This window comes from Anas platyrhynchos, chromosome 3, assembly GCF_047663525.1.
Source record: "Anas platyrhynchos isolate ZD024472 breed Pekin duck chromosome 3, IASCAAS_PekinDuck_T2T, whole genome shotgun sequence".
Lineage (NCBI taxonomy): Eukaryota > Metazoa > Chordata > Aves > Anseriformes > Anatidae > Anas > Anas platyrhynchos.
This window is the reverse complement of record NC_092589.1, coordinates 101,478,489-101,491,816: the sequence shown is the minus strand read 5'-3', so window position 1 is coordinate 101,491,816 and position 13,328 is coordinate 101,478,489. Positions and strand designations below refer to the sequence as shown.

Here is a 13,328-nt window from a genome sequence, read left to right as displayed (position 1 = left end):
AATAGAGCATAAGTCATGGGTTTTGGATAGACATTTCTGTGTCCTCAGTAGGGATAGCAGCTACTTAAAAGAATCCCTTCATGTCATTGAATATCTACTACAGTCACTGTCAAGTGTACTAAGCAGTTTCTATAACTGCTTAGCGTGAAAAAGTTGAACTTGTAAGATCCTGGAATAGGTGATCTTTTTCCATTTTTAGTAGTAAAAATGACATTCTCAGTGTCTACTTAAAAGTAATATTGGTTGGCCTAACATATAACTTTGTCTCTACTAAATCTTTTTGTCTGGATGTGTTCTGAGCACTTAAACTCTTTCCCAGGAAGGCACCATACAGCTCTGAGCTCTGGCATATTTTTAATTCAACCTTTCTATAGCATTCTTACATGATGCTTTAGAAGGTTTGATAGTGTTTCTAATGTGTCCCCTACAGAAATCTTTCATCCTACTAAGAGATACAAAGTCACCTGGTTTTTGAGCCTCTTTTTCCTTCTCTATCAGACATACAGAATATGTGATGACTCTCAGCACTTAAACACTGGCCTTCTACTCCTTTCAAAGCTGCCACTGCTGCTGCTGAGTCAGCTGGAGGGACTGTTAGGTGGAGAGTTTAAGAGCAGCATTCTCTGCCTTCTCAAGGACTGCCTGTGTGTGGCCTGCGCAGCGCTTGCAGTCCTCTCCTGCCATCACAAACCGAGATACTCGGATTCCCCCTCGTGGCTGTATACTACAACTCTCCCTGTTTAAACTACTGAGCTTTGATTTTGGAAACGGGACAGGATTACACATTCTGCCAGTTTTTATTATAGAATGTGTATCCATTGTAGACCGTACCCCAAAATGAGAAATTGTTTAAAATATTTTCTTTCAATCAGTCTTTCAGGCTGTCCACGAGCGAAGAAAAGTGGAATCAGGATAGCACAAAGCAAGGAAGACAAAGAAGACCAAGAACCAATTAGGTGAGAACAAATATTGTCAAAGGACCTTCATACATTGTATAACAGGTCATATATACAGCTTTTAAGATAAACTCTATTGTTTTATAGCTATCCAAGAGCAGATGGTTTAGGTTTGAAATAGTTTTGCTTAAGAAAAATATATAGCACTCTAAATCCTAAGGAATTCTGCACTGGCCCCATTGACTTCAGTGACTGAACTTCAAATCAGGGATCTGTGCTGATTTATGCTAGCCAAGGATAGGATACGCCATTATTTAGAAACAGTTTAAGTGTGTTTTTCACACGAAATTCAAAAACTAAATCCTTATCTCCTAAAAAAAAAAAAAAAATGCAAAGTGTTTGTATACTACAGACAAACCATACATGCTGAACAAAGTAGTAATAGGAATAGAAAATTGAATATTTATTTGAAATTGCCACTAAGAATCTGACTGCTTATGCAATTAGCGAGAAGAGGAACAAATGCTCACATACAGGCCTTTGTGTTTTCTTGAAAAGTGCTCTGGAATCTGTTGGCTGCAGCACTCAGAAGCTTGACTGCTCTGAACCATTCAGGACCGGATCCTCCATGTACAGTTTCAGCAATATTGTAGTGCAGCACAAACAGTGAAGTCACCAGCCTTGTTTTGACATGTGCTATGCAGTGGCATACTTACTGAATTATTTTCTTTACGCATTTCACTTTGAAGATTCTAACTTCTTCCTTCTGACCCTGGTTATTTGTTTTTTGGAAGTATACAGGGCAAACGCATGAGGGATTCCCAAATAACAGATGAATAAGGAACTGTCTTCTTTGATCTCTTTAGGCTGTAGCACATAATTTGTTATGATCTTTCCAATTCAGAGAGTGTTTAAAGGTACTCCACATTTCTGATGTAGTAGGCACTATGATTTCATATTATTTCTCATAATCTGACTCCTGATTTTTTAACCTGGCAACATCCTTTCAGTGCAGAAATGTATCGCTTTATACCTAACTCTTTTTATACCTAACATTTTCATGACTTCAGACAAGTCTTCTTGAGATTCCATACACATACTTAAAACATAACAAGAATAATACTAAGTGCTTAGAGATTATTTATGGGCAATTTCCTTACTGAGTCAAGCTCGGTAGTCACCATTTTAATTCCAGTGTGATATTTACTGTAATGAACACAGGCAATTCAAACATATATATCACTTCTTTTGTTGCTATTGCATGATATCAAAATCTGTGACCTCATCTACTGGCTAGCCTCCTTATTGTTTATCAAAGAACAATTTTATTTATTTATTTATTTATTTATTTATTTAGTAAAGTTCTGTTTGTAATTTTACTCAGTAAAGGGTATCTTGAGCATTTTTAAGACCACAGTGCATGGCTTTTTCTTTTAATTTCATGTCAGGTTTATTTTGACTTTGTTGTAGTGGCTACCAGGTATATGATGGCAAGACAATAAAGTTTATCTCATCTATCTGCTATCCAGATGTCCAGTTCCTGGTTGTGATGGTCAGGGCCATATAACTGGAAAATATGCATCACATCGCAGTGCATCAGGGTGTCCTCTAGCTGCCAAAAGGCAAAAGGATGGGTACCTAAATGGCTCACAGTTCTCCTGGAAGTCAGTGAAGACGGAAGGAATGTCATGTCCAACCCCAGGATGTGATGGCTCAGGACATGTCAGTGGTAGTTTTCTTACTCATCGTAGGTGAGTGGCTATAGCTTATATTTTTCACTTAAAGCTTATTATTTAAATTATATTTACAAGGTTTGGAATACAGTTTTTTTCATTGTATTTCTCTGTTCCTTTTAACTTTCATTATTACTTTGAAAAATAGGCTTCCTACATATGTTTTGGGTGACTAAAAATCAAGACTTGTGATTTTTTTAAATGCAAGTCTTTGCAGATAGAGACCTGAATCTGAATCTATAATACTCAAAAGATTGTAGAGAAATAAGTGTGCATGACAATACCTGTAAATATTGCTTTATTGAGTGACTCTGGACAAGTTACTTTAGAATAGACTTTGTAACACTCATCTGAATCCACCTAATTTTCAGAGATGTTGAACACACTGTTGATTCCCAAACAAGCATGGAATGAAAGAATTTTCAGGAACCGGTTCTATAAATACAATGTATTTTTCTCATTTAATAATGAAAATGTTCACTCAAAACAGTAAGCAGATTACAGAATAAAAGTCCAAACAATACAGCAGATTAATTAAAAATAACAGAATACAAATATTTAACAAAAAAAAAAAATACAAGCTCAAATTTTTCATAGACTTAACAAAAAGAAGATATTTCAGTGATGATATTTTTCATAGCTTTAAAGACATTTGTGGCTAGTCTATTAGGGATAAATTTTGTCCCCTTTTTAAATATTAGATCACAAATAAGCAAGGATATTTTTGGATCTTTGTATTGGAATTGTACCATGAGCATGATTGCAATGCCAAGGTAAATCTCTTCTTTTATTCCATAGTAACTAATATAAAACTGTATTACTTCAAATATGTCAAGTCAATGTGCCTAATTTGTTACCCTTGCAAACCTCAGTTGAACTTTTGTACTTCTGTACTTTAGTTAACTAAACCAAACTGTTCTTGTTTTTACTCAGTTCTAACTATAGAGGTGAAAATATTACTTCTTACTTCTCATGCCTATAATGCCTTTGATTCTTTGCCTTTACAGCTTAACTCAAAAGCCCTACCCTTAATGCAACATATCTAAACTACCTACCCTTAATGCAACAAATCTAAACTGTGTGCACGTAGTTTGTATTTTTTATGTTCAGAGCTGTTTTTCTACTTGGTGTTCATATAGTACCTGCAGTGAAGGGATTTTGGTCCATGACCTGAGGTACTTCTCAGATGGTCAAACATTAAATAGCCTGCAGCTCACATAGGTCTTAGGGAGTGACAGATACAGAAGCCCTGACCATTTCTGCAGATGTACACATGTGGATTTAAATTTCTGACTTTCAGTAAAACTTCAGTTTTAATGTTCATATTTCACTTTAGCTTACTTCATTATGATATAACATTTATTTGGCTTACAGATATCTGTCATTAAAGTTTTGAAGTGATTTTACCTTTAATTGAAGGCACAATATAATTGTAACTATAATAATGTAACTTTCAAGGAGTTTTTATGTAGAGAAAATTGTTTCAACAACTAATCCTAACTTCTAAAAGGAATCTACTGATACTAAATCTAACTGTTCCTCAAGAATATGGGGCAAATGGTTTCTAAACTTTTTTTAAATAGGAATGTTTTAATGAAAAAAAAAATAGATTTTTTTTTAAGTCAGTGGAAAAACCTAAGTATGACATTTAGACATGTAGTAGCTATGTGCTTTCTCTGTAATCTTAAACAGAAACTGAGACATGTAAACATCATACCTTGTAAGACTAGGTGCTGGGCCACGCGGTCCTTTATTAGAGGAGAGCATCTGAAAATGAAAGGTTGTTTAAAAAGATACACTGAATTAGACTGATCTTACTTAACTGTCTTGACTTAACAAAGAGTCAACATTCTAAGTTGTTGTGAGCAAATTATTATATTTCTTGAAGCTTCTGTAAGCTAAGGCAATATTAATAACAAGTCATACTTTTAAAAGATGATTAATTCTTGTAGAATTTAAGATGTTGTTAAAAGGGCTTAGTTTATTTGCTCACACAAAGTATCATAAAAGCATAGAATATTTTGAGTTGGTAAGGACCTTTGAAGATTATCTAGTTTCAAACCCACTACCATGGACATGGCATGGACGTGGACAAACCCCTGACATTTTCCACTGATTAGGTTGCTCAAAGCCTCATCCTGACTTTCAACGCCATCAAAGATGAGGTATCCACAGCTTCTCTGGGCAATCTGTTCCAGTGTCTCACCACCTAAATGATGAAAAAAGTCCTCCTTATATACAGTTAAATCTACCCTCTTTCAGTTTAAAGCCATTACCCCTTGTCCTGTCATTCAGGGCCTTTTTTTTTTTTTTTTTTCCTTTTTTTTTTCTAAAGCTTCCTGAAGCCTTCTCTTCTGCTGTGGGATAAACAACCCTAATTCCATCAGCCTGTCTTCACAGGAGAGGTCCTCCAGCCCTCTGATCATTTTCATGACCCTCCTCTGGACTCACTATTACAGGTCCAAGTCTTTCTTGTTCTGGGGACCCCAGAGCTGGATAGCAGGTCAGAAGGGAGAATCACGTCCTTTGACCTGCTGGCCGCAGTTCTTTTTTATGCAATCCAGGATACAAATCATGCCTGAAGCTATTTTGGATGCCTTAGGATAGTTTACTTGGCAGTTGCTCAGAAAGGCAGAGATTTGTAATAGGTCCAGTTTATGTTTACTAGCATTAGAGATATGTCTCCATTGCTCTAGGGTATTTCAAATGGTATTTCATGCCTGTGTGTGCATCGATCTCTGCGTGTAAAATTGATTTTCAAAATAACCCACCTACTTTAAGCATCTACTTTTTGCGAACAAGGTGGTTTTGCTCTTTTTCCAGTGAGTGTCGTCAATGAATCTTGAGAATTGTTCACTTCACCTTGTGAAGTAGGCATCTTCCAGAGCGGTACACCAAATGTCACTGAGTGCACCAACAGAGTGGGATTCCCCTGCCTACAGATAGGTACTTTTTGCCTGAAGTGTTCATTGGGGCATGCAAGATGGCCCTAATGGACTGGCAAAAATGACAGAAGACCTGTGAGATAATCCTATTCTTTAGTTATGACATCTGAGAACTAAACATGCTATGCAGGATAACTGGAAAGCTGCTCGATGTGTTAAATGAATGTGCCCCAGCATTCCAGAGCTCCATGGGATGTTTCTCAGTCTGAAGCTTAGTCCCACATAAGTTGCAGACTATGCATTTCCTATCTAAGGATGGAATATCCTCTATTTTTACTGCAATCCTTTTAACAGGCTATAGTCTCATCCTCTGCAACTAACAACATTTTGCTATACAGCTGTATGCCTGTAAATCTCAAATGCTGCCTTCTAAAGAAAAACTATGTTGTGACAGTTACATACTGAGACTAAGTTTGTGATACAATCTTTTGCAGGTATGGCTGTGTTTATCACGCATAGGGAGACAGCAGAGCTATGGGCTTTAAGCAAGCTGCTAAAACCTCCAGTAAATTAGTAGTTAAGTTTTCATTTTTGCAAGTACAGCTCACTTCTCTCCTGATAGGGAGATAGGATTCCTGATAGGATTTTTTTTTTCCCAGTACAAATACTTCTCTATGAGCACAGTTCTCCAAGTAGACGTTAGTTATATACAATAGTGTCCTTAATGTGTTGAGATTTTATAATCCTCCACTTGTAAACAGATGTTAATGTGCTGTTGTCCAAGCAGTTATCCAAGATGTTAGTGTTGTTATCTGGAAACTGGAACAGCAAACTAACTTGTGAAAATTTTGACAACCATTGAATCAATTAATATATGTATATATAAAGAGAGAGAAGTTTTTGAGGCAAAGATTTCTTAGAGCTGCTGTTACATCTTGTACACAAGGTGTAATTCCACTGATAACAATGGACTTGAGATGATCCACAAGACCAGGCAAATCTGTTCTCCAACTGGTATCATGTTGTCCGGAATTTAAATATATGCATACATGCTTCTGAAGAAGAAATAAGTAGTCAATGGAAAAAGTCACAAACTTCAGTAAACTTACACTCCTACCCTATGAACAAAGGCACTAACAGAGGTTTCTGTTTATTTAATGTTTGCCATTCCTGTTCTCAGAAGTTTTGTTTCATCAAGGAGTTTTGCATAGGAAAGAATGAGGGTTATCAGGAGCGATTTGAAGTACAGGTTCTGGAGCACTGTGCTTCACAAAGAAGCCAGTGCCAGCAGCAAAGGCCACTGTGAAATAAGGTGACCTATTAACAATATGAAAAGTAATTGAAAGGCATATAATCATGGAGTCAGTAAATAGGTAAATGAAATATATTATAATGAAATGTAACTTGCTTATTATACGGCAGCTTTCCACATTGGTTCTTGAACAGGCCTTTGCATCATCTTATTTAAGATTTTTCTGGACTGAATCATTTCTAATACTACAATTAGTGAGGACATTTTCAGAGTATGCTTGGATATAGCAGTCCTGCTCCTTAGCACTGAAGGGCTTGGGTTGACTTCAGTGGAAATTACAGTCACAAATGCCTAGGACAATGTTCTTGTCCCTGTGCCTGTTTTTATTTTAATCAGTATTCACCGATTTCAAACTTGATAATGTAGCTTTCAAATTTCCTTTACCATGGAAAACATATTCTGGTAGAGCTACAATATATCAGCAATTGTTAATTTTTAAGTATTTTCCCCATTACAAGCTAAAGTTTATGTCAGTAATAAACAGAAATTAAAATGAGAAGAAGGGGAATTTTTCTTTAGTGAACCTGTATCCTGACCGAGGACAGAGGGATTCCAAGATCTGTAAATAAGTTTATAGAATAGGATTTGTGTTTGACCAGCGAGAGCACACCACAAGGTTTGCAAAATGCTTAAATATGCTGGAAGGGGTTGCAAACATCATCCAGTGCCTTTTCTCTTTGGAAGAAATGTAAATAGAAATTGAGATGCGGTTATGAGAAAAACAGGACTGTTTTGGGCTATTCACTTTATAGGAAGACCTAGTTAATTGTGAGGCTGTCAGAAAGCCTGTAGGAAGATAATAGCAGTGCACTCAGTTCATTCAGCATCTTGTGTATACATGCTGAGGTGAAGGAGCTGCATTGCTAAGCCTGGAAACAGGCAGGTTAGGAAAAGATGAAAACTCAAGGCAGGAATTGTCTTCAGCAGCTGCTTGCTAGAAGTAGACTGACATCTATACTCACACAGATCTGCATAGAACTACTGAGTTCCTGAACTCCCAAAGCATCCAGGAAATGATAAATGTCAGGAAAGAAGGATGGAACAATAAAATTTCATGTGCAGATCCTTTTTCTCATTTTTTTTTTTTTTTTTTTTTTGCTAGAAACAGATATTGTCTGGAAAAAGAAAAAAAAAAAAAAAAACTTTAACGTGACCAATTCCTGAAGGGCAGGCTTGCAAGTGCTGCTTATGGACAAATCTGGTGCTCAGGGCTGTAACTTGAGCCTGTGTCCAAAGAACATTTTACCAGCGGGTTTATCTGCGGGTGTTGTTTGCATGCAGAGTGCTGAAGGGGAAGTAGGTCGATAATCCAGACACTTCACACCTCCAGACATGTGCTAGTGGCTGTAAATTTGTTTCTAAATTGTTTAGAGCTTTCAATCTGTGTGCTGGAAGTCATATCCTCTCTTATCATCAGTGTTTTTCACCTTTGGCATTTGAAAGCAAGAAAATACTTGGCATTAGCTCAGTGAATGAAGCATTTAGAAATGAGCTATTTGATTACAAAGGGCTACAGCAGCAGACCATGAGAGAAGGCTCTGTGTGGAACTGACTGCATGTAGAGGTGGAAAGTTGTGGTGGCTTTAACCTGATGGGCAATCAAACTCTACTACAATTGCTCTCTCACTACCCCTCCTTCAAAGAAGGAAGGGGAAGAGAAGTATACTGGAGGAAAAAAAAAAAAAAAAGAAAAAAACAAAACAAAACAAAACAAAAAAACTAATGGGTTGAGATAAGGATAATTTGGTTAAAGGAAAAAGAAAGAGGGGAAAAAGAGAATAACAAGCAAAGGCCACATGGAAGCACAGAGAGAGGAAAAAAATATTCTCTGCTTCCCACCCACAAACAATATTCAGCCACATTGGGAGGACAGACATCTTCACTACAAGAGCCCCCCTCTCCTTCCCTTTTCCCACCTTTTATTGCTGAGTGTGACACCATATGGCATAGAATATCCCTTTGGTTGCTTTAGGGCATCTGCCCTGGTGATATCCCCTCCCCACTTCTTGCCCACCCCCATTGTGCTGGCTCTGGGGGGTTTGGAGGGAATACTGGTGCTGTGCCAGCACTGCTCAGCAATAGACACAACACTAGTGTGATAACAGGGCTGTTCTAGCTACAAGTGCAGAGCACAGCACTGTATGGGCTGCTGCCAGGAAAGTTAACTCCATCCCAACCAGACCCAGTACAGAAGTGTGGGAGGGAAGTCACCCATATCAAGTTGGAGACAGAGAAAAGGGGCAGTGGCAGCCTAGAAGAAAAATGCTCAGGAGGGTTGTGGAAGTTGATCATTGCCCCTTGTTAAATGACTGAGCCTGAGGAGAATTCAGATTATTATGATTTTTTAATGTTTCCTATATAGGATTGCAACTTCTGTCATTTTAACAAAAACATTCCTGCAGAGCCTTGGACTTGAAATAGCCTTTGTGTTGATGCAGTATAGTATGAGGCCTGTAGATAAGACAGCAGGACTTACATTACCTTAAGTCATCTGAGATACTAAAATGCTAGTATCTCAGTTCATTTCTCCATTTCTCCTGTCAGTTCATAGTGAAATGAAAGTGCCCAGAATTTAAATGGAGGCAATCAGCTCCTGACAGGAATCAGCTCTTTGTCAGAATAGAAAGCTTATTTGAAATAAAAGCTAAAATGTAAATAACAATGACAATAATAATAGTAATAAAATCTGTTGTTTGCAAATAAATGCAAAGACTTTTAGTTAAGCTCAGATGTTTAACTAAAAAAAAAAAAAACTGTAAAGTTAGATCAGGTCATATATATATATATGATACAAAGTACTGTGGACTAATCTAAATTAAAGACATCAGAAGATATACAGCTACAGTGCTGTGAGCCATAGTGCAAAAATGATGTGTTTCATTATAAAATATTGTGTGTAAAAACAACAAAGAAATAATTGTGAGTATTCTTAAAAACATAAACAAATCTCTGAACTTCCAAAACATCACACTTATATGGAATTTGTGTCCAGAAATTATATGTATGGGGAATAAAAAGATTAAAAGTTACTTATGAAAGCTATTCATATGCTATGTTGAAGATGATGCTGAAAGCTTCCATTCATACATTTATTAAACATAAATATGGTCAGGCTACAGATATATAAGACTTTAATATGCCATTCATTCAGTTATTTGGTTGTTAGTATTTCTAGCCAATCCTCTTGTCAAGTCAACTCTTGTCCTTTGTTTTATTTGTTAGTACAGCAAGTTGACAAATACACTGCCACAGTTGAGCCAACATTAATTCACTCTTGATTATTATTATTCCACTAAGTAGTTTTTTTGAAGCTGTTTGTTTTATTGTTGTTCTTTGTTTATCTGCCTGTTCACTCTCTGCCATAGGTTTATTTTGCTGCTTTCTACTTATTTATATTTTTCCCTAGAAACACTAGGTTGCAATTCAGCAGGAGAAAGTCATACAATGTTAAGAGCATAGAAGAATTAACCAAACTCACTGTATTTGACAGTAATTACAACAGTGACAAGTGTCATCATGGTGACATTATGGAAGGATGAGAGACATGCAAATGTGCTGACAGATTTCTAAGAAGGCAAGGAGAGAAACATGGAAATTGAGTGTAATAATATATAAACAAAGAAGAAAAATATTAAACTAAAAAGAAAAAAATACAGTCTGATCCAGATTTCCATTCATCAGGTATTAAAATAAGACTCCCAGGCTATGCCAAAATGAGCATATATACCCAAATGTGCAGTGTCTCATGTCTGTACCTTTTTATACCCAGATATGCAGAGTTTCATGTCTGTACACCCATTCCTGTACGTAAGAATTATAGTGGCTGTATATAAGCTGTCTTTTGGTGACCGTAGACTGCAATAAAGTCTACTAAATCCACTAAACGCACTAAAATGGTGCCTGTACAATGCTGGGAAGAGTGCTAGTTGGCCTGAGCCTTAGACATGGCTTGAGGCCATGTCCAGGCCCTGTCTGGTTGAGTAGATATCAGTCTTCTAATGTGCTTCTCCTGAGCACCAGCAGAACAGGTCAGTTGGTCTCACCAACTTTGCTCCTAGCAAGCACCCTTCTTCCCTGCACCCTACTGTCCTGGACAGACCTGATGGCAGAGAAAGGCCTGGAGTGCTCCCCGTTGCCATGCACACAAAATATACCAAGTGTCTGGCACCCAAATGCTAACACTTATCTACTGAACGTGTCCAGTCAGAGGCTTATAACTCTGCCAAATCCATGTACACTTTCATGAGGACAGCAGAATATATCTCTAAACTCAGAGCAAGACCTCATGAAATGTCAGGTCTTGCTCCAATTTATAGACAATTAGAAATATTCACTGAATTATTGTTTTTCCCCCTCAATATGGACAAAACAGTGTATATTACCAAAACAAGGGTATACAAATATATTCTGAGAAATTGATTGTTATTTTTTTCCTATGACATTTGGAAAAAAAAACAAAACTGATCCTGAGGCAGACACCTAGTATGGATGATTACAGTCAGATCACTTAAAAATAGGCATAAGTCAGGAGTGACTAAAAGCAAAGCCTGGTTGTTGAAGGAGTTAGGCTCTTAAACTGTGGGTCATTCTGCCAGCTCTTTTCATTACAATTTAGAAGAAGGATGGAATAACATTATAATCAAATATACAGTCTATAAAACCGAAAGACTCCTAACAGAGAGCTAATCTAAAAGGACTTAAGAGGCTTATTTACCTTAGTCAAGGAGAAAATAATATGAAATTCATGCTAGGAAAAGCAGACAGCACAATATAAACAAGAAAAATCATTTTGCTGAGCAGAGCTGACAAATGACAGCAGACAGTAATTTGTACATGTGCTTTCAGTGGCACATCTCCTTGATTCCAGGCACTTTAGCAAAAGCTCTCAGGTTATAAAAAAAAAAAAAAAAAAAAAGTAGAGATCTAGAGATCACTGTATGGATTGTATGGCTTTTTAGATTTCATGTGTGACAAATTTTCCTCTTGAAGTACTTTTTTCTCTCTGTTGTTTAATGTCATGCCTAGAGAAACTGTGTTTTATTTTAAGCGTCTAAAGTTAGCAGGGCTTGTTCACTAAACAGGTCACTTGAAATTTTTGCCCACCCAAGTACATTAATCAGAGACATTTAGCTAGAGATACACCTTACCTATTTATACACAGGGAAGTCTCAGCCTTTTCCTTCACAACATTATGTGCCCTGTTTGACTGACCAGTAAATTCACTGGTCTTCAGGTCATCTGTCCTGTTATGTGCAGTCATAAAACAGGAGAAAGGTTGATACATTTTCCAGTAACCAAAGCTGGTCCCCCAGCTCCTAAGAGACTCTGCTCAATGCTGCTGTATTAAGTGCACACTCCTTTCCTGCAACTTAACAGGTGCTAGGGCCACCTGCAAATCACAGAACATGCTGCAACATTTCCTCCCTCACCTGAGAGTAATGAGGGATTTTTGACACAGCTATTACATCATTGGACAACAGACAAAAACTCTTTCCCTGTTCAGGGATGATACAGGTCAACATTCATTAGCACATGTGAGAAGCCCACACACAGAGCCTCTTTGCTGAGTAAGCAGCTTCAATGAACAAAACTTGATGTAAATTTGCCTCAGGAGTAGCCATGCCCAGATGAAGGGCAAATTTGGCAGTGTTCTTAAAGTTGCAGCATTTTGAGATTCAATAACTCTTTTCTTTCCTGTTGTATATTTTTGCCCCAGGGCGATTCCTTTCAAATTGAGCCTTCTCCCATAGCCTTTTCTCTCAGCTTGGCAATGTTCACAGTTCTGCATATTTTCTATTTTGTTTTATTTATAACTTGATTTTTACTTTATCTTTTTTTTTTTTTTTCGGGGGGGGGAGGGGGATAGGCATAATTAAACTATAAAACTATTTTACCTTTTAAATCTCGAATAAAAAAAAAAATACTCTCTCAGCTTGTGGGTATCATGACCATTCACTCTACTGTTGTCCATTTGTTGCTTGACCAACCTGATTTAATGCTACTTTAACCCTCCCCTCCAAGATAAGAAAGCAGTTCATTATAGGAAGTCTTTCTCAAACAACGATCTTGTATCATTAAAATATTGAGAAGTTTACATTTTGTTTTTAATCATAATACCTATATTTCTTCTTTAGCCACTTGAGTTGTGTTTTGATGCTTCTAAGTTCCAGAACCAATGCAAGATTTATTTAAACAAAATCAAATCTCTTCATTCTTTAGCAGCTTCAGAAAACAGCTTGGATTAAAAGCTGCCACTTTCCACATTGCATCAGGCTTTTAGTCCTCTTAACCTGTATTTTTCTCATGACTGAAAATTTAACTGAAAGTTCTTGTATGCCAGCATTCAAGTGTGAAATGGAAATGCACCCAAAAATTCTTTAGGCAGAAACACAAACAAAACTACCTTGTTTGCAGAACCTCTCTACTGCTAACAATTCTGGACTCCTTCAGTCTGGACTTCTCAGTTCAGCAAGAAGCTGGGGATAAGCCAGTCACCCTTGAG

General features: G+C 37.1%; 1 protein-coding gene across 17 annotated transcripts in view; it reads left to right on the top strand.

Moving 5' to 3' along the window:
• The window catches only part of MYT1L (myelin transcription factor 1 like), a 331,525-nt gene that overhangs the window by 301,954 nt on the left and 16,243 nt on the right, over positions 1-13,328 (top strand). For all 17 annotated transcript variants that reach the window (XM_072036410.1, XM_072036408.1, XM_072036409.1 and 14 more), the window contains 2 exons: positions 873-956; positions 2,426-2,647. In XM_072036410.1, the coding sequence (XP_071892511.1) occupies positions 873-956; positions 2,426-2,647 (306 nt within the window). The remainder of the gene's footprint in view (positions 1-872; positions 957-2,425; positions 2,648-13,328) is intronic.